The sequence below is a fragment of the Chroicocephalus ridibundus genome, chromosome 7 (assembly GCF_963924245.1).
Source record: "Chroicocephalus ridibundus chromosome 7, bChrRid1.1, whole genome shotgun sequence".
NCBI classification, from domain to species: domain Eukaryota; kingdom Metazoa; phylum Chordata; class Aves; order Charadriiformes; family Laridae; genus Chroicocephalus; species Chroicocephalus ridibundus.
The window spans coordinates 13,023,499-13,045,619 of record NC_086290.1 but is presented as its reverse complement, the minus strand read 5'-3'; the positions used below and the strand labels follow the sequence as shown (position 1 = coordinate 13,045,619).

The 22,121-nt window shown below is 45.1% G+C and overlaps 1 protein-coding gene across 4 annotated transcripts in view; it reads right to left on the bottom strand.

The window, feature by feature from the left end:
- Window positions 1-3,057: 3,057 nt before the first annotated feature.
- Window positions 3,058-22,121, bottom strand: part of SEMA5B (semaphorin 5B) — a 277,400-nt gene continuing 258,336 nt past the window's right edge. For 3 of the 4 annotated variants that reach the window (XM_063341108.1, XM_063341109.1, XM_063341110.1), the window contains one exon: window positions 3,058-9,443. In XM_063341108.1, coding sequence (XP_063197178.1) covers window positions 9,288-9,443 — 156 coding nt within the window. In that variant the 3' untranslated portion in view covers window positions 3,058-9,287. Of the gene's footprint in view, window positions 9,444-9,911; window positions 9,982-22,121 lie in introns of all 4 variants that reach the window. The other variant, XM_063341111.1, reaches the window with a different exon arrangement.

Sequence of the window (22,121 nt, the reverse complement as noted above, 5' to 3'; positions counted from 1 at the left end):
TCAGCCCACTGCGACCCAGCTTCACTTTTTTATCTCGGCAAAGAAAATGACTTTAGCCCCATCCAGTCCTTTCTCCAGAAGAAAACAGATTGGTTTGGGGAAGTCGTAGCCTGAAGTGTTGAAATGTGACCGAAAATGGGCTCTGTGTGTGGAGGAAATGGGAAATGGGCTGATGTCTTGCCCTCGTAGCCTGATTCTCGTTGTTCCTGACGACGTAAGGAATTTATTGCCTGTCCTACCTCACACGCTGGGAGGACAGAGTGTGTGTGTGTGAGTGTGTGAGTATGTGTGAGAGTGTGTGTGTGTGTGAGAGAGAGTGCGTGTGTGTTGGGTTTTTTTCTTTTGGAAACAGGCTCGGGCAGCGCTGAACTCTGCCTTCATCTTGGTTAATTCGAAAGTCAGCTTTTTAAACAGGACGCGCAATGACAACTCCACGAGTGGCTTTTTATGAATGAGCAAAACAAACCACGTCAAAATACATTTCAACTATTAGCAAAACAGCATTTTTAATGAATCTCCAAAGCTTTTGGCAATTGAGCTGTGTGTTTGAGAGCGTGCGGTCCCTCGGCTCCGTGCTCGAGGGGAAAAAGCACACGAGAGAGCGTGGGAAGTGATGGTTTTGCCGGAGGGCGTTGACTCTCGTGCACATTGAGGTGGTCCTTGCTCGGTGCTGAGCTCAGCACCGCGGTGGCTGCACTGAGCTGATTTAAGCTGACTCAGGGACTGTCCTGGAGCTTGGGGACTGTCCCTTGCCTGGTCACAGCAGCACGGTGACGTGGGCTCTCATAGCTCAGTGAAACGCCTGTGCCGGCCGGGTGAAATTCAGGGGTCGGAGCCAGGGCTTGTGATCACATCATGCTGGGGGCACTGGTGGTGCTGGGCAGACTGGTGGGGACACTGGCATGGCAGTAGGACACCCACTTGGCACGCCTTTCCATCGCGGCAGCTTGAGTGCTTTCCGAGGAGGGCATCTGCCCGGCCACAGCTCCCGGCAGCATATGAAGATGGTGCATGAGAGAGTGGAAAGCCTCCCTAAAAATCCCGCTGCAGGTTATTTCTCATTTCTGCACTATCTGCAGCACTTGACGTCCGTTCAGAGGAAATTAACTCGGTCTGACACGTCTCGCTCTTGGTAATGCCCTGGTGCAACACGCAGCTGCTCAGCCGCTCTGCGGTGGTTACAGCTCGTTCCTCCCAGTCCCTGCTCTGGCGTTTTCATGAGCACTGGTGTTAACTGGGCCGGGCTGCAGTTCCCTGCCACTGCTTTCCTCCATAACGCCCAGCCTTGGCTGTACCCTTGCCCAGGCAAGTGCCCCGCTGGCCACGGATGTTTCCAGCTGTTGATGGAAAAGAACAGCCCAGCAGAAGGGACTGACATGGATGTACAGGGCTACAGCAGGTTCGTCACTGCAACATCTGGCTCAGGGCATCCCTAAAGCATTTATTGCAGGGAGCCGGGAGGAAAGAAGTAGACATGAATCACAAGGAACCTTCTGCTTTTTAATTTTCCTCCGTTCCTCATACTCACCCCCCGAGCGATGCCGGAAGCGGGCTGGAGGGGCCCGTGGTCCCCGCAGAGGGCTCTGCATCCCGGACCAGGGGCCCGCCTTTGCCTGTTTTTGCCTCCCCGGCAAAGCCCGTGGGCAGCGGGTGCTGCTCAGCCCCATCGCCCACAGCACAGCCCTAAGGCTTCGGCTTCACAAAATGCCGATGGGCAACCTGCAAGGTAACGAAGTTTTTGCTGTTTACTACACACAGTTAAGAATCGAAGAGGAAAAGGCACCAGCTGGTATGGATAGTGAAGGTGAGAGGACAAAACACACTGGGGCTAAAAGGGAAACTGTTATGTTAATGAATCAAATTACCAACTAGAAAAAAAAGGCTGTGTTGTGGTAGACAGCTTTTAAGGAAAATGGAAATAGGTTCCAATGTGATGCTTTGCTCTAATTGTGTGCAGAGGTGTCTTGATGCAAAACAAAACCATTCGGAAACGGCCTCCCTGTGTTACCGTGCAAACTAACTGGGGAAAAAAAAATCCATCTTATTCACAGCAAGTTTGTTTTTACTGATCTTGTGCCTCTCAATTACTTTTTAATGGTCTGCATTGAAAAGAAATTCCTGTATGCACACTTGAGAATATGAAAACACCCAAATGATAGCTTATGATTTAGTAGGATTAAAGTATTATGTATGCAGGTGTAGCACGTTTCAGGTTATTAGTAATCCAATCTATTTTTTACGACATTATGGTGTAATTTTCTGTATGAAACTTCAATATAAGTCTTGAGCTGTATCGGAACATAAACTAAAATGTTCCTGACTCTGTCACTTTTCATGGTCTTTACTTTGATTAATAAATGCAACAGGAGCTATAATGTTCTTCAGTACGAGGCTACGATCATCCTTCAATCAAAACGCATCCCTCAGCTTTTTATAACTTTTCGCAGCAATTCGTAGGGCTTGAGAAGGAGCAGCCATAGGCTCCCAGTGCAGCTGTGTGCGTACGCCTGAAAGGCCCTGCAGCAGACGGGCGTATTTTCGCTCGCTGCGTCCAGCCAGGCTCCTTGGCACCGTCGGCAGCCGCGGCCTCCGAGACTCGGTGTGCTGTGCCGGGGAGAGGAGGGGAGACTGCAGAACCGGACGTGGCTTTGGCATCCCCAATTTCAGGCAGATTTGATCTTACCCCATTGGGCACCTTACTTGGAAATACCATTTTTTTTCCAACGCACCCAAAGTCTGGTGCGGAGCCACACTCCTGCACTCAGGTTTGCGTGGGAGGGGAGTCGAATTGCAGGGACAGACTTTGGCGTTATACTCAGGAACACAATTTTGTAAGCACGTAGTCTACAACTCCTGACAAATATAATCCAAACCGGGGCCTCGGGATGCAGCCGGAGCGCAGACAGGTGTATGCTGTAATTCCCCATCCCCACTGAGTGAATTTTGCATTGCCCTTGGCCCCCACCGTCAGGAGGAATCTCCTCCACGTCCCCTCAGGGGCCCCGGCCCCACCGTGCATCGCCCACAGAGGGGAAATAACTCAGAGGCTTGCCAGGTTGGTCTGTTTTATTTCTGAATTATTCTTTACATTGTACAATATATAAAAATACAGAGTACCCAAAAAAAATTCACAGTGTCTAAAGGCAGTGATTACAGTCTAGGTCACCTTTATACTAAAGTACCATCAAGTTCAATTGCATAGGAAGGGTGATGTGCCTTTACAACAGAGTCCAATAATACTCTCCAGGTTTTGCTGTTTTGGGGCAAGCATTCCGTGTTTGCGCAATAACTTCCCATGTATCCGAGATCCAGTATCGCATCTGTCACTCTCCCACCTCAATTACAAGCTAAATCCTATCGTTTCCATCTCACATACGGTTCATCCTCCCTAAACCTTCCTCTGTGGGAATGCTCCTAATTAACCGCACCGCTTTTAAGTATGCGCAGGTTTGGATGTTATCTAAGGGGGGTGTGCGGATGGAAACCCCACTGTCATGCAGCTGGCTGGCTTTTACATTGTTTGACATTTTGGTATTAAATCATTTTTCCTTCAGTTATTAATGGCCCATCCACGCCGACCTCTGCTTGACTCCGTGGCACGTGAATTAAGCGCACCCCGCTCACGGAGGTTTCAGAGTTACTGGAGAGCAGCGTTAATATTTTTCACAATCAGATTTGTTTAAAACCAAAGCGTGGCTGGGACTTGGCGCGAGCCAGATGCTGCTCTTGCGGCACGGAGCCCTCGCGAATAGCCGGGGTGAATTTGCAGCTGAGGCTGGAGGCAGAACAGAAAAAAATCAAGTCCAAGACTCAAACTTTTGTTGAATGCTATAGAGCACTTATATTTGTGGCTGTCTAAATAGTAGGTCGCTGGTTTTGCTCCTCCAGCCAGGACTAATGCAGACACTGAAATTTCCCAAAGGGCCCAAAGGAGGAATTTCCAGGCAGAATGGCCAAGACTGGACAAGCTCCACAAGGACCCAGCTCCAGAGAGGTTTCTGTCCAGTTTGGAAGGCTCTGGCAATCAGGCAGCACCAAAATTTGTGGATTTGCTCACCTACCCCAAATCTGTTCTTGAAGCCGCCTGAAGTTTTTTTCCTAAGAAGCTTAAGGGGAACAGTCACTGGGCTTTGGTCACCAGGGCTTTAAAGGGATCTGGTGAAAAAAAATAAATCCTTCCAACCCAAATTACTGGGTATTTCTCTTGTGCCTGACAGCTCCAAGGGGTGCCGTGCCCTGCCGAGCTGCTGGCTGGCTGGCGGGAGCGACGGGCGAGGAATAGACGCAGAGCCTGGGCCACAAACGCCGGAAGCTCCAGGGACACCCAGGGCACCCGGCGCCTGACTGCCATGGCCTGGTGGCTTTTTTTGGACCCCTCTGAAAACCAAAAGCCATGAGGTTGCAGGGTTTCTCTTCCCTAAATTTAAATTTTGTACTAAAACCTCCTAGTGTGACTCTAAGGCAAGGCTTACAGTGGCGATCAATAACTCAGAAAGCAGTTGCTAACTCCTTTAACATGGGAGATGACACTTTTCACGTTCTAATAGATGATGTCTTTTCCTCTAATGGTACAATATTTGTTACTCCTACTTGCTATTTTAATTTTCTTTGCACAATTACTCCCTACTTGTAATTACAAAAACAATAGAGTGACACACATGAGAGACTTGGGAGGCTTATTCAGAAAATATAAGCGGTAACAATAATCTTTTTCTTAATCATCCCTAATCAGAATGATTTAGGGGAGAATCAGCACTTCTAACTAGAAAAATCAATTTGCTTTTCAATTAAAAAATTATATTATTTCATTTACCTCAAAAGTGTTTTTTTAAACCTAACGGAAAGGTTACTAGATTTTTACAGGTTTTTTTTCTTCACTTTGTCCCCGTGGAATTTGAATACCAGCACTGCCTTTCTTATTCTAAGTTTCCTCTGCAGGCATTTTGCTAAATATATATATTGTGTGTGTATATATTATAAATATATACTGTATCTATCCACTGATAGATGTATACACTATTAGAAAAAAAAAAAGTTGTTACACAAACTTTACATTTACATTTTTTTATATATATATATATATTTATATATATATAACTCTTCCCCCACTACATTTGGTACAAAGAATAAATCAGTCTCGGTGGACAGCAATTTCCTCTCCAGGTGGGCTCAACATCAGATTCACACCGGGGGCGTCAAATTGTCTGCATCAGACGTGGGCTCCACTCCTGCTCTCTGCTGATGTCAAACCAACCGGCTCAATTTCTGAACGTAAGGCATTAAGAACAGTGGTGGTAAGACAACACGCGTTCTTCTCCTATAGTAGCTGTACGGTTCACGTATTTAAGAACAGCCCTGGCTCGTACGCTGAACATTCCAGTGCACCTTTACAGCATCAGCACCTCCTACACCGTGGTTTAATCATCAAGTGGTTTGCCTGTTAGCGAGCTGCGCAAGTTATTTCTGCTGGGTGATTGCTCGCTGATCAAGTAAAGCCCGACAGCAACAGCACAAGACAGCCTGGATAACAGCGTAACGCACACCCCTTCTGGAGGGAGAAAGGCAGCCACTTCCATGGGAAAAGAAAGAAGGACAGCCTAATGAAAGACGCCTCCGCTACGTACTTGGCTGTAAGATTTCCATCATATTTTACATACAATATACCTGAATCCTACCCAAAGGGTTTGCAGAGAATGAGCGTCTCTAGACCGACACAGGAACTGCGCAGGGTTCTCCTTCTCCATCTTAGACGTGAAAGAAAAAAACTATAGATATGTCTCAACATCAATCTTTTAGAAATCAGTGCTCCCGAAACTAACTGCATTTCCAGTGTACTGTAAGATGGCCTTAGGAATAGGAAATTTTAGGAAGTTTAACGTCCAGCTGCAGGAGCAATTCAAGCTGCTACAGGTATCACAGAGCTGATGATCAAGCTGCCGAATTACCTGGATCACAAGAATATCACTGTACATGGTGTCATTAACCTGCCACGCTTTAGAGAGCTCATAAAAAAATGCAACCCTCAGCCCGCATTAACATTGTCCTTAAAGAACTGCACTCTCACGCAAACATTAATTGAGTAATAAGCGTTTTGATTTCTTTCTTTCGCGCTGTCTTGCTCTCTCCTGGATTTTACTTTCTGCTCGAATGGAGCCTACAGACCCTTGCTGTGATTGCCAATTATGTGAAAAAGGGCTGAATCCATTTGGATGGTTGGTAAGAAGGAATGTCTTGATGAAACTATAACCACATGCACCACCCTCGAAGCATCTGCCCTCCAATCGCCTACGAAATATCCACCTCCTGAGCGCAATGGCAGTAATGATCTATCTCGGTGAGCTGAACATTTAAATAATTTCAGCTGCTATGTAGCACTTTGGGGAAAAAAAAAAAAATCAATTTACATCGCATTATTCTGCGAAACTGAAAATGGAAAAATGTTAAAGGAGGAAAAAAAAAAGAAAGGTTGAAAATTAAAATAATTGCAAGGTTTGACTCGCTTGCATCCCCCCCACACTCCAGCTGCAATCCTGCCACGTGCACGGTAATTGCACAATGTGTCGATACAGGGAATGTTCTGAAGGGGAAGCTCGGAGATGGTTTTAATAGCTAGAGTGATCTTGGGAGCCAATGTTTTCTTCTGACACACATAAATTAAAGCTGGGAAATCCCATCCTGATAGTGTAATGTAATAATTTCCAACCCCTGGGCTACGTACTTGCTAGAACTACTTTAAGTCAGGATTTTCAATGTTGCTGAGGGGGACCGCGGAAATGCAGTGAAACAGGGGTGAACTCGTTACGGCACAAGGCACGAAGGCATCACTCCTCTAATGGGGTTTAGGGCCCCCCTGCAGGCGCTGGTACCCAGACCAGTGCTCTCCTGCTTCCCTGGCCATCCTGCTTCCCTCCCGCCGCTCTCGCCCTGGCCGCGCTGCCAGGGGCGTTAGGGCCATCGAGCCGCTGTGCCTGCTTGGAGGGTTGCATCAGGTTGCTTCAGACAGAGCTTCGAGGACTGCATCAGCTCCTGACCCCGCTGCTTCAAATGTCAGTGTATCTATTCAAGGGCACCTCTCCCTCTCTCTTCCTCTGTTCCCTCTGTTTCACCTGGTGAGACCAGAGCAGAAGCAGGATGAGCTGCTAAATTAGAAAAACAGCTGCTGGAAATGATGGGCACCACTGAGCCTAAGGCATCCTCACGGCAGTGCTAATGACCCCACTTTATTACAAATATCCCTACAGCCTTCAATCACTGCAAACTGAAGTCGACCAAAGTAATTTAAAAATGGGAGGCTACTTTATTCTTGCCTTCTGGTCAAACCACCATAACACAGGCTTACAGAGCCATGTTGGCTTTTCCTCGCAGGAAAAGCAATATACTTGTCACAAGCAACACAGTCTTTCTTCATCTCCTACCGGCTGCCTACGTGAAAGAGCTGAGCACACAGCCCAAGCTGGGCTTCCAAACAAGCAAAGGAACAGCACTGAGAAATGACCAGCGTCGGCTTACAGCGAAATCTGAAATAAAGCGAAGACAAACGGGACCGCTGGGAACACGGCCGAGTCAATGGCCAAGCACGGGCATGGCAATTGCTCGAGTAAGATGCAGACGACAAAGCCAAGCTCGGGACAACGTGGAGCTCATGCGCGTTTCGGGGTGTACTTTTATCTCATGCTCGGTATTGCGACATTCTAAAATCCTTAGCATCAGGAGTTCATCATAAATATTTAGAAACACTGAATGATAACAGCGGTGAACTTGTTCACGTTGCTAACACATTGGATGTAATTGTACATTAAGCACCAGCAATAAGTTTCCTTTTTGCCAAACAATTATGTCAGACAAACATCTGGTTGTAGACAACATGGCTTCTGCATCAAACTAATACAGTTCTCATAGACACAGTCACACACATACACAAAATTACATTTCAAGGCTGGATATACTGTTTAATAATGCTACCGCCCCAATTTACTTCCGTAGCTGCAGCAGCATTTGTTTGTTGGGTTGGTTTTGTTCAGAAAAATTAAAGAAATATTGGCAAACAACGTACATTACTCAGCTGTGTTACTATTTCATAGAGTACTGACTGGAAGACGCTATAAGAATGTGCAGCAGACTTTCTGGGTCATGTCAGACCACGGAAACGTTCCTTACAAAAATACCCTCCCCCTGCAAAGTCAGAATTATTCACTCTTTGAAAGTAAATGAACTAAAAACGAACAATAAAACAAGAGGAAAAATTAGCCCAAAGCATGGTGATTTCCAACAAGAAGAGCATGGCCTCTAAAGTTGCCTTTCCTGGCAGACGCCATCAGGATCAAAGCTAGAACAAAAAGAGTTAACGCTGTCTCAGAAAAAATAAGAACAAGAAAGAAAGCAAAAAAGCCCATGGCTCTTGTGCGGCAATCATCACATCTTTTTTTTCCAGTGATATAAACATTTTTGTTTGTTAGGCACTCCAAGTTCATGTGTCCGATGTTATTCCAACATTTACTCTTCTCAGTGTCTCACTGCCTGTATAATTTTCTTTTAATTAAGACTGGAAACATTCTAGAAAGCTTCTTTGGGTAATGCACTTTGTTTGTGTGTTGTTTCTCATCAGCTGAACTGCATATTACCAAAGAAGGCTGCGGAGAGTATTTCCTGTAATATGAAAAGATTCTGTTGAAGATACAGGGAACACTGCCCTAGAAAGTCACTTTTTTTTTTTTTTGCAGAAACAGAAAAAAAATTAAAAATAAAAAAAGGAAAAGAAAGAAAAAAACGTTCTTCAAGTTGTTGGCACGATGGAGTCCCACTTGGCCTGTCTCATGAGCTGCGTGTCATCCAGTGCACTATTGCTATCCTGTCTCAGGAAGGATGCTCTTCACGAGACAGACGCCCTTGGTGGCCCCTTGCCCCAGGAGGCCACCTCTTGCCTTGCTCAGAGTGCACCCATGTGTCGCGTGCTGCAGCACGGTGGCCACTGAGCCCAGACACAGCCACCTCCTTGACAACGTCGGCCTTGGACAGCAACGCTGATCTTCCAGCCATAAACACTTGCAGTAGTAAGTGCCATCTCCAGCCAAATGTCCACAAAAGCTCTGCAGAACAGTCCATATGCATTTTTGTCCTTGTAAGGAGATGTGCTGTTTACAAGAAATACAATTAACCAAAGGAAAAAAAAAAAAAGACCCTACTGTACAATATTTACATCTAAAGGCTGGGCCAGTATTTGGTCCATAAAATCAATTAAAAAAAAATTCATATAGGAAGTGATCCAGTCCTGTAGGATCTGTCCATCATCAGCTGTTGGTAAAGGTCCTTCCAGGGGAGGCCTCGGGCCTGTAGTCATATTTATTCAGTGTACTGGGATAATAGGTTGTCGTGTACACATTGGTTTGCTGCAACGGGTAGAAGTTGGTCCTGTCATCTGGTATCAAATTGTTCTTGTTAAGTGTCTGTAAAAGAGAAGAGGAAATGACAGGCATGGTACTGGTGCCACATAATTACTCTTATCTACCTGCAGACACCTCCCTCTCACCTGCCTTCTCCATCACGGTCTCTGCTGCAGCCACCACCACCTTCCCTCCGGCTGGGAGAGTAAGACGGTACATCGTACTCGCGATGGGGCTAGTCTGCGGGGGACCACGGCTCCTGCCAGGTCTCCTTTGGTGGACCTGTGCTCAGCTACTGCTAGGGCCAGAACACAGAGCCTTCTCCAGGGACACGGAGTCTCCTGGTAGCTGGCGTGTTGTCTGAACATCATTGTCACACAAAACCATGCTGGGCCTACAAGGAACTTGGTGATTAATGGCAGCACTCAATCTAATCTCTTCCAAAATGCTTGTGTTACAGTCTGCATCTCCCTCTCAAACCACTTGCCAAATGGCAGCTTTTTCTCTTTGGAAGAGCAGGTGTGCATTTACCTGATCTCCATCTCCATTGGTAGATATCCAGGTTTGGACCCCCCGATATTAAGTGTGTCACTTCTGTAAGCTACAGTATAAGTAACAAATCATGGTCACTTTTGGAAAAACTAAAATGACTTAAAAAAAATTTAACAACCATGTAACAATTGTTGGCAACAGCAACATAAAAAATGAGAACCACAAATGCCCCTTTTACCATAAAAATTTAGAAATAGGGTTTTTCTCCCTCCCCTCTTCCCCCCGCCCCCGCTTCTTTGATTTTTGCAAGAATTGCTATTACTCTTCCCACCAGCAAGCGCATGTCCCCCTTCCCCCCAGGAGAACGCCCACCGCTATGCCAGCTGTTACCTATGCACAAGGATAAAATCCCATTTTGGAAGGGGATGCAATAACTCTATGAAGCTTTCTCCATTATTTTTATAGTCATCTGATTTCTGTGAATTTGGCTGAGGAACATTTGTGACAGGTTTTTCAACTAGCCCCTGGCTTAGATTTCTTTCCAGTAGCAGACACTAGGCGTGTTTGCTACAGCATCCTCACGCTCGGGGCACAGCACCTTTAAAAGGGCATGAGCGTCTCTCCTGTCTGGAGCAGAGAGATGGAGAGGTCTAAGGGGGCAACAAGTCCTGGGACCTAGCGGTTGTTCTGCCACAATCCAACGCTCCTGGGGGAACCACTTCACCTCAGTTCCCACTTGAGACAAACAGGTCATACCTGACCCAGCTCAGGGCAAGATGAAATTCAATTAATCAGTGCTCAAGCCCATGAAATACCCAGTTCCGTCAGCTTTACTCGACCCATCTAACTTCAGCCACCTAAACTTCAGGCATTGGGGCTCTGTCGGCAAGGCGAGGAGAAGCCTCCTTCCTGCGTGAAGGCAGGTGCAGATGAAAATTGCCTTCTGGGGGAGCCCCTGTCCCCCCAGCCCTGGCAGCCAGCGGGGTGACCTGCTGACAGTGGGTGCCCGACTTTTAGGAGGCTACAGTTATGCGAGGGGGGTCTCGCCTTGTCCATGTGCCCGTGGCACAGTCAGGGCTTAGCTGTACCCCAACTGTGACCGTCGAAATGATCAGAGCTACCCTTAGGCGCAAAGACAAGACCACAGGCAGTACATTTATCTCCCAATTTGTTTGTAATTTTACTGCATGGGGAGGGGGAGAGGAGGAGGAAGAAAAGAAAATGCTTTCTTCTAATCCGATCACAGGCTCACAGCTGGGAGCGGCAACTCATACAAACTTCATACAAGACATTAGGAGGAAAGGCTTTCCTATAGCAAAAGTACCCTGACAAAGAAATTTCCCAGTTGCTGAAGTAGCGAATGACATTTTTTGGAAATGAGCACTACCTGAAACATATACATGAAAACTGGAGGAGTCCCAGCCTCCTCCGGGTCTGACTGCCATCCCTCCCTGCCTGGACTCTCTAAATTGAGCTCACAGCACGTCACTCGTAGGAACCAAGGAGAGAATTTGTATAGGCACACTCAAAGCGACAAATATTTCCAAGGAACGAGAATTTGTTCCCTTCGATATGGAAGGAAGAAAAGAAATATCATGCTTTGCTCCCAGTCACCCAAAGAAATATTAAACTAGTGTGGGGAACAGACTGCCGCTTGGTGCTGGAGGCTGGGAAACAAGGAAGCCAGGCTCAGTCCTCCGCTGCTTGCTATGCTTCCTTGGGAAATCCAATTAACTGCTCTCTGCTTCAGTGTCTTCTGACCCAGCTTGATAAAAACGATTGAGATCCCCTGTAAAAATGCACTGTGCTGGGTACTACCAGCGAGTGTCTGGGGGAACTGCTCTCTGGTGAACAATGCAGGTCCTCGTACTGGCTGTGCACGATGACTGCCATGTCCTATCGGCGTCTCTAGCCCAGGGCACCCACTGCAGGCAGCGTAACCCCACGGCCACGGGCTGCCACAGCAGGAGGAAGAGGCTGGTTCCCGCTCACACACTCCCTGGGCTCTCTTGAAGGTGATCCAGCATCCAAGTCACTTTTTGGGATGGTTAAGGTCCACAACATGCCAGATTACCACAGCTGAAACTTGGTGACATCAAAATCCTGACTTTGGATGGCTCAGGACCATCTCAGTCTGAGGACAAGAGCCTCAGGGCTCTACTTTTTTGGCTTTCAGTTAAAAATCTGAGTTTCAACATGTCCCACGGTATTTAAAACTAGCCCCTTACAGCAGACTTAGCATTTAATTAACATGATTTGCATTTTTTTCTCTCTGTCTTGTCTTACTTTCATATAACATTTAATTAGGAAAAAAAACCCACAACTGCTCCTTTGCTCTTCTTGGTTTTATTTTCAATGGAGGGCTTATATCTTAGGGAAATACCTTATGAAAATGGTTTAGTGGAATTTATAATGCAATTAGCTCCAAAGAATTTGTCTCCAGAAATGCTGCAATGGCAGTACAGTCCTAAATCAGCATGATCAATGTGCACTGCCTTAACATTTCCCCACACAAACTTATTGTCTGTCTCATTTTAATAAATAGATTATTAGGTTCCTTGGCACTAGAAATTGGTTGATATTTTGAAGAAGGGAAATTAGGCAGCAGTGAATTTTAGAGATGTATACGTATTCATGCATGCACTGCAGGAGAAGAGGTGCACGGTTACCTCTCTCTGGGCGGGCTCCCATGCTGTTTTACTGAGTTTTAACCGTTGCTCTCGTTCTGCAGTTCTTTGCTGTGACCATACAGAGATGGCCAATGACTGTCCCTTTGGAAGATATTCCCCCAACGCTATATGGGTTATGCCGTCAAGGTCAGAGCCTCCTGACAACTTGAACTCACTGGAGCTATTGTGGGGATGAAAACAGCCTGCTGTGCCCATAGGCATTTCCACCAATATTTATCAGTCCCAACGGGAAAGGCCAAGAGTCGTCACCACCACACAACTACAGTCGATCACAAAAACTGATACAGACCCAGCCCTTGCTCACAGCCCGATTCCTACAAGGGCCTCTTCACCTCAGCCACCTCTGAGCCAAGTCCCCAGTACTGCAGTGGCCGAGAAGTGGTTGCTGAAGACAATGCCCAGTAAGTCCTCGTAGAAGGGACAATCCTTTGGTGTTTTTGCAGAGACTTACCTGTGGCTACACTAACTAAGCTGACTAGAGCAGCACAGTGAGCACTAGAGCTCAGGCTGTCCTCAGCAGAGGTTTCAGAGAAGGAAGAAAAACCTGCCTTTGCTGCCTAAGCCCTTCTGCATGACCATCCTGCACCCTTCAGGGAGATGTGTTTGTCGTCTGAGTACTCATCAGACCCTACTGATGACAATTTTCCTGATACTCAACACGAATTTTCCCCTTCTTGTTGTCTGCGTCCTCCCATATCAAACACTAATGCTTCCTCCTGCCTGCAGCTACAACCTCTTAGGACTGGTTGCTGGGTAAGCAGGATCAGAAAAGACCAAAAGTCTGATCAGCGTCTACTGCTGAAACATCACTTGGTGCAACATCTCTGTGCCATATACATGATGTATTTCAAACACTGAGGGAAACATATTTCAGGCCCTCATTTTGGTCCCATCCTGCCTTGAGAAGAAAGAAGCATAATATTCCCCATGCAAAAGTGAGGCCAGACCCATATCTATTACGAACACTTGCAGATGTGCTTAGAAAAAGTGCTCCATTCAACTAATAACTAGAAACTCAACAGGTGTCAATGAAATACTTTTACCCACTTCCTCCCTTCCAGTGTGAGCCATGCCATCCTGGCATATTTGATATCATTTGTTTCTTCTGGTCTGTTCACCACTAACCTCAATACAAGAACCTGTTAGCAGAAGGTAAGCCAACCACACGCGCTAACCCAACCAAGTGGATCACACAAAAGCAGGCACAACTTCAACTGCTTTCTTTAAAAGACCCTTTGTTATGTTGCATTAGCATATGACTAATATGTAAAAAAAACTTCTCTGACCCAGGAGCTCTGCTTTGTCAAGCAGGGATGTTTTCAGGCGGGCTAAGACGGATATGGTTTTAAGAGCATGTAAAACAGCATCAGCTTTCTCCATTACATGTGATCTGTCAACTAATCACAAGGCCCAGTCTTGTTGCCAGTAAATTGCATGTCTATGCCAAGCACGAGAGAATACGGAGCATTTCAATATTTATAGAAATAGACAAACAAATTGTTGTCTCTCTTGCTATTGTATTAGTTAGAACTGGAAGCGTCTGAGGGGAAAGTTGACAGCAATCCCCCCTTGTGTGCTGCTCTGTTCCCTGGTACTCACACTGGAGGCAAAATACTGATGTACACTCGCAGGCTGTTTCTCCCAAGGTAGAGCCAAGCGTCGGATGTGTTAAACATGACTGCGTTGTGCCGTATGCATACATTTAATTTCGTTCAGCTTGCTCCATTGATATTTTTAGCCTAAGTCATCATCCAGATTTTCCATTTGTTACTTTTTCTCCAGCAATGCCTTGCCACTACTCCCCCAAATCCTGCCTCTGCTCCAAATCATGAAGTCATCATCCACTGACCTACTTGCTTACATTCTCTCAGATGTATCAAAACATCTTCATGTGTAACAGTATGGGACTTTCAGTACTACTCCCATCCTACAGCCGCATGTACAAGCTGTATAAACATTTCTTACACACATAAACAGATCAAATGTTTCAATATTCAATAAACAATCACGAAAATTTCAAAACTCAATTTTAAAAGGGGACGAACATCTCCACACCCCCTAATTAAAAGGAATTCCATGTAGTTTCTGAGAAGCTAAAGTGAAAAGGATGCTTCTAAAAGCACCTGATACACATAGAACTAATACCAAAATAAAGGCCATAAAATAGTTCCCAGAGGATGACATGCAAAGGCAATGGCAAGAGTTCCTGAATCTTCTCACGCAGCAAGCACACAGCGTTCTCTTTGAGCTCCAGCTCTTCTTTTCTGTTTTGGGGGTGGTGGGGGGAGAACAGTTGACAAGTTTCCCAAGACTTTTGTGGCTTAATCTTCCCCAGCTACGCAGCACCACAGTCCCCGTGAAGTCAGCGAGCAAGGACAGTTTCCCCCAACCTCACAGTTTCTCTGTTATTTCTCTGTCGGCAGGAGTTATTGCAGTTCTTCCCCTCCCACCCACGACACTTTCCTCTTTTAAAGGGTAAAAAGAAGAAAGGAAAAGTTGGGTGACCTTCCTGGGCAGCTTCCAACCACCCTTGTCTAGCATTTATGTTTAAGTTCTCACCCCTTTAACCTCTGAAGAGGCTGAACAACGCAGTGCGCACCTTTCCAATGGCCATGAATCATCAGAGATGTGTCGCCTGTGCCAGGACCGACTGCACCGTTGGAAGTTTCCATCTTGCAAGTTTGTTTGTAATGTTGAGCACCCCAGTGTACTAGAAAGACAAACTTCCCCTTTCCTTTGTCACAGAGTGAGCGCAGGCACTAAGGAACCAAGGGTGACAACTCCAATCACCGCTAACCCTGGTCACCCACTGTGGACATAGGCAAAGGTCTAAAATTAGGGTCCTCGTAGCAGCTGGCAACTTTGTAGTCAACCCATTCCCCTTAGCAATATCCAAATGAAGGCCCTGTGCATCCTGTGTCCTGCCCCTGCAAAAATCAGGGACAAAATTCCCACTGAACTCAGTTGCACAATTAGCCCTAAAAGAGTTAAAGTAGGGTTTCCAGTTTTCCTTGGAACAGCATCCAACAGACTTCCTGTAGCAACAGTGGGATGGCGATTACTCCCCCTCATCCCCCAGGAAAACGGTGGGATAAGGGAATTGTGCAATGATGTAAGGAAGTCAAGATCCAACATTTAGCAGCTTTTGTCCTCCTTTTAAGTAGTTTGTTTCATGCAGTGAAATCACATTGAGCAAAATGCCTTTTCGATGCAGATGAGCTGTTTTATGGAGCTAGCCATGCCTTCTTGTTAAGGGATGTTACTTTTTGTGTTCTAGGAACATCAGCCAAATGAGTGGGGTTGTGGAAATATATTAATATTATGAAATATTTCCCACAGCTTGTACACCTCTGGAAGTACCAAGGCAGAGATCTCGGAATTATAATTAATGAGTAAATTTGGAAATAATTAGCATAATCATTACATTTCCACAAAATAAAGCATACAACTGAAATAACCTCTTTTGGCATTAATTGACACCAGGAAAATAAATGACGTCTGGCCCACCCACATACTCCCTTTCTTCTGATCCACTGGATGCCGCAACACCGCTGTGCCTCTCGAGCTATACATTGCAAATGACCCTGGAAAGACGGAAAGTTGCCAGAAAGACCTTATGAGACCCATGTAGTTACTGCAAGCTACAAGTGATTTTTAAGACTTTAATGATCCTTCTTTCCACTCTTTCTTAAAAATTTGCTTAGTGTCTTACAGCAAAGAAACTATCTCACTTGATGCTTTTATAAAATCTCTTGAGCTCTGCCTGCACTGAAGTCAAAGGCAGCAGTGGCCAGGGTTTACGTATTAAGTTTTTTCTGATGAATTCAATAAGGCTGTTTGCAGGATTTACAGTGAAGTGTCGATGTACAGATGAGGAACCCATTTTCTATATAATAAGGTTTTTCCTCTCAAAAAGAGATACAAAAAAAAAATCCCACTGGGACACTAAACTTATGATTGCATGTTCTTTTTGGATGGAAGCTTACCATATTTTTAGACTGGAAATTCTTTGTTCACTGTTATTGGTAAATAAATTACAGAACCCTCAAATGATGGCATCATCTGTAGATGTGCTCAGGTTAACAATGGAACTATCATTCAATTATAAGAAAATGAATAGCTACAGTTTTCTACAGCTGTTTGAAAATAGCTATTTTATCCTTATACTTAGGAGGGAGTGAGGTTATATTACTGCCGTTTAAAACTTATAAAAACCTTCAGAGTTGGCAACATAAAGGACCATTGTCAGAAAGATGCTTTGGCACATCTCTGACTTTAAGCACATGCGTAAGATGACAAAACAAACTGTATGTAAGAGTAAGACAAACTGAAGCGAGTCCTTGCTTAGAGCTAAATCCAGGTTTAAGTATTTTTCTGAACTGAAAACTGGAGTCCGAGGAGTCAATGGAAATCTTCCCACTGGCAACTGCAGGTGTCTAGCCTAGAGCCTGCTATTTATCCCTGGCTTGCCAGTAATTTGGTGGTGGCAACACCCATGACGTGGCGTCCAGACACAAAGGAGGAATTCAGGGCTGCCCCAAGCCGCTTCCCAATATAGCTGGTGCACAGGATACGGCAGACATGATCTCAGCTGTGTGGGAAGGTGTAAGCTGTCTCCTTGCCGCACTACTATGCTTTGGTCTACATCCTTCCTCCCCCCTTCCTGGGTCCCTCATGTGTACCATAGTGTTACTACGGAGGCTCATCAGTTGAGCTACGGCACCTGCCCTCGTGCATGCTCTAGCACTCAGACTAACTTACCAGAGGTATAATCACTGCCTTCTAAAACTAAGTTTCCCAGTTCACGTTGGCTGCAGATGATCATGTAGAGCGCCTGGGCTAGACAGGGCTTCAGCTGATGGTAACTAGTAAAGCCACAGCGGCCGGCTGTAGGTCTGTCCGGGGAAGGCAAGTTCTCACTCTCTCATTGCAGTTATATTGGAATAAGCAGCCCTGAGGCTTCAGATGGTCTCGGAGCTGCTTATTCCGGTGAATTACCAACACAAGTCATGCAGTCTGGTGCCAGCCCACTGCGCTACGTTTAGACTGAGAATTGCAAAGGTGTAACTGCAGTGGTGGAAAAAAAAGAAAAAAAACCCTAGTAAAAATAGAAATAAAAGTAAAAACTGGCCTAATTTGCCATCTGCTAACTCGTTCAGTCTTTTATAGTCTTACTGCTTTCCAAGTATCTCCCACCCTCTAAATAGCTGCTTTTTGATTATTTTCCTCAAGATTGCTTTGTTTTCTCCCCGCGCCGCATCTCACCTTGTTATTTCCTCTCTACATTTATAACCTCCCCAGGTCATTTTCCATTATTTCTATAGCAATGGCTGGGTTTTTGACACACCTCCCAATTTAATATCTTCTGCTTGTTTAATTAACACACTGACTGCACCCTCTCCGAGCTCATTAATGAAGATATTAAATAAAGCCAAACCTTGCATTACTGCTTGCAGTGCCCCAAACAACTCCTCCCTGTAGCCCCGTATGTTCCCATTAACGATTGCCCGATGTTCACAGTCCATTAGCCAGGTTTCAATCTCTGCAGCAGCATTCCTGTCCAAGCCAATTTCTACTTACACGTCACAAGATTATTTAAGACACCAACATCATCCTCTTTTCTTTAGCTGTGTGGACCAGTGAAGCTACATTTTCAACCAGCTGAGAATTTGCCCTTATGTGGCTCAGTCTCGTGCTTTCCCTTCATCCTTTAATGCTGAAAGTCTGTGCAAAAAGTGATCGTGTTTGATTTCTTCCTGCTCAGCATTACAGTCCCAGCTCAGCTGTCAGTTCAGCCCAACCACCTTTCATTTCATCAAGGTATGTGACATGTTGCCTCTCAAATATTAATTCAGATTTGCCTGTATATTAATACTGACACAGATTTGTTTCAGTGAGTTTCCATCGCTGTAACTGAGAGCACGGTTGAGTCAATCCCATTTGTTTCTCCTGGTTTCACTCTCAAGTATGGCCCAAACTCTGCCAAATTTTAAAGACCAAGCGGGATTTAACACCCTGTTGATATTCTTTGTTGAATGGGGAAGGTCCAGGCATACTCTATTGATTGTGGGCCTGTGTGATTACGGATAGTTTCCCTTATCCCCAAATCCAACTGGCATTTCCCACACAGACTCACTGGAGCTACTTGTGTGACTTTAGTGCATTGGACTTTGGTAGCTTAACAGTGACTCAATTAGCGGGGAGGAAATTGGCCTGCTTTCTTACAAACGCTTTTGTATTACCTTTGCGTTTCGTGGCACTGGGGGTTTGCCCAAGATCCATGATATTTATAAAGGTAATTGGAGTTGTTCATTAGCTGGTTCTCACAGATGCTGGGATACGGTCCATCTAGATTCCTTCATCCGCAGATTTTCAGTTCTTTCCTTTATTCACATGCTTTGTGCCAAATCTCAGGACGGTGTTAGAGCTGACTTAATGAGGATTCCCCCAGCTATAGGGGAATGCAGGCAGAGCTACTCCTGCTTACCCTACACCAAACCTATTGTGCGTATAGAAATGATGAACTAGGGAATGGTGGCAATGGATGTAGCGTTGCTGCAGCCTGTGCCGTGGCAGCAGCCAGCACATCCTGAGCAGCCCTGAGCTCTCAATTGCTCTTTAGGACAGGGCGGTCATGGTTCAGGAAAAAAACAGCTCAGGTATTTTGGCTGTCATCTCTCAGAGCTGCCAAACACATTCTGGACATTGAGTTCTAGTTCTGCGTACCGACACAGCTATCTTTATTTTATATGTATGCAGCTCCATTTTTTTTATAATTCAACTTAAAAATCCATTATTTGCTAATGGAACTATTCCAGATGAATAGTAAGGCAGCTCCCCTCCAAGTGTACTACACAGGTTATAGGTCTTCTGGTATTTACGGTTTGTCTAATATTATCCTCTCCCTTTACTTTAGCTCCCTGGCTCTTTCATGGCTCCCTTTAAACTCTTCTGCAAACACACAATTAATTCCTCCTGCATATCTTGGAGGCACTGAGGATTTCCCGGTCCTGCTAATGCACATAACACTGCCAGCCAGAGCTTCATGGAGAGAAGGAGTGAAGAACCACTTCAAGCACCTGGACCAAGGGAGAACCATTAACTTTTAGCAAATGAGGCTAGGGTATATTTGAAATATTCCTCTTCTGACCAGTAGAGGGAAGTCATGTAAACACACAGCAGTCAGTGCGGTGGGGTTTTGTTATTCCTGTTCCTGCAGTCCTTCATTTAATTCTCCTTCTCCAGCTGCCTTCTCCAGCACAGGTGGGTGGGCATGGACCAATACGTGTCAACCTCAGAGAAATTAGGAATGGCAAAAATTGCAAGAAAAAGGTAATATCAATTATTAGATAAATTAGTGTAGCTGGAAAAATCAGATAAACTTTTGAACACATCTGTCTGTCTGCAGGTCCGAAATAGCAGTTCACATGTTCAAAAACCCGCCAGCTTTTTCCAGCTATCCTCATTGATCTAATTAAAACCCAAACCAAACAAAACTTGTCTGCCTGTCTTGCCTGCACCCACAGACTATCACAGCTGCACTAATACAACCCCAAAGAAAGGCTAGTGTGAGCATCCATGATAAGTAGCCTAGCCTGTAAGAAGGCAGAGTGTGGACCATATATATCCCTGACCTGGGTTTAGAGGAGATACATCTGGTCATACAAGAAGGAGAGAAGGCTCAGTCAATAGAGGATAACATGACAGGATGAATATGGAGCATCTAACCCCAGTGTCACTTAAAACTTCTCAATATGGCTTAAAGAGGAAAACAAAAAGTCATCCCAAAAGCTGGACTCTCAAAACGGTGGGGGAGGAGGAACAATGTGGATTCCCACCCCACAGTGAGCAGCAACAGCCCTGTGAAGTCTGAAGGGTTTGCATGAAAAGTGAATGGAGTGGGGACCAATTTCCATTGGGGGACCATTGTGAGCAGTTGCTTAGCATCCTGGAGGGAGCAGGAGCAAGGAAACATTCAGATCCAAACTGGCAGTTTCCCCTACTCTTAAATAATGTATCTATGAGAGGGAGATATCTGTGACTTGCACACAGCAACCCGCTGAGCTGCTGCTGCCATGGGGCGAGGACACCTCCAAGAGATGCACATCACTCTACAGGCACAATCACCCTGGGACAGCCGCACCTCCAGGCATGCTTGACTGCTTAATTTGACTCGACCCAATGATATAAAGAGGAGAAAAGACACTAACAGATTTTGACTGAGATGCACCACTTAATCCTTTTTTCCCCATCAGTAAGCTCTCTAGCCTTCCCTTCCTAGCAGGCATTATGTAAATTGAGAGTCCCCTGAAGTGAGATTTGCAACTGCAGGATCATACAAGAAAGGGCACAATGCTCCTTTGCCAATACAACCCCCTGCCCCTACTATTCTTTTTCAAATAATACCATACTCATGGTAAGTACTAAAAATATGTACTCTACCATTCAAGCACTTAATGTTCTTAAATGCCACTTTGTTCAGGGGAAATAGTCTTTGTCAAACATGAAATTCAGTGGTAACAAAATTTATGTTTCAATGTGATTTACTATATTTGTGTGTGTATATATATATGTGTGTGTGTGTATTTATTTTTTCCAGCTGATTACATCAGCTAAATCTCCCTCTAAAATGCCACGTTGCTAAAGCAAATACTTAAGGGAGGCTGTTGATAACTTATTGATGATGTTGGGTATCATCAACTGCTGGCTTATGTCTGAACTTTACAGCCACTTCCTGGGGCTTAAATGATGCACAGTGAAAGGGTCACCGGGAAAAGAAAAAAGTTTATATCACAGTGCTATCAGTGTATGTGCTGTGATCACTAGAAATAAATGGGCTAGCCAATTTTAGTTGAAGTAGCAACATATCAAATTAAGCGACAGGACACCGAAGCCCTAAGTTTTCCATGGCAGAGAGAAACAAACACCCTCAGAAACCAAGGATGACTTAGACGAACATTCCTCTAGGGCACCTGACAGCAGTTAAAGCTCATTTAAACTTGAACCACTGGCTGTCTCCCCGCTATAAAAAGGCATGATTTTCACTGACAGTGAAAATGACCATCACCAAGAGAGAGACATTTAAAATCCATACAGGGATCCACTTTCCTATACCCTGAGCTTTATTTCTTTTTGCAATGTTGGAAGCCACACCAAACACACAGCCTGTCGTTTTATTCAGAAGGATTCTTCTTCCAAAGACAGAATTGGTTTCTGTTTCATAACCCTCCATGTTGATGTTTCATTGCTATGAAGTATTTGGGATTAGTAATGAAATGTGGATCACAGAGTCCAGAGTCCTTCGCAGAAGGTGTCTGCTCTGCACTGTTATTTGATTCTCAACAGCATTGTCTCATTTTATTAAAAATATTCATTGTAGCTTCTAATTTATACAGAGTCCCAAGTGATCTACTGAATATTCCTCCCATTTTCTGGTAGTGGCATTTGTATTTGCTGCATAATTTTGAGCAAGTGCAGGACTCAGAATCCTGCTCAAGTTAATGTGTGTTGTTCTGGTGTTCTCCTAGAAACCTCAGGCATCAGGTGATACATCAATATA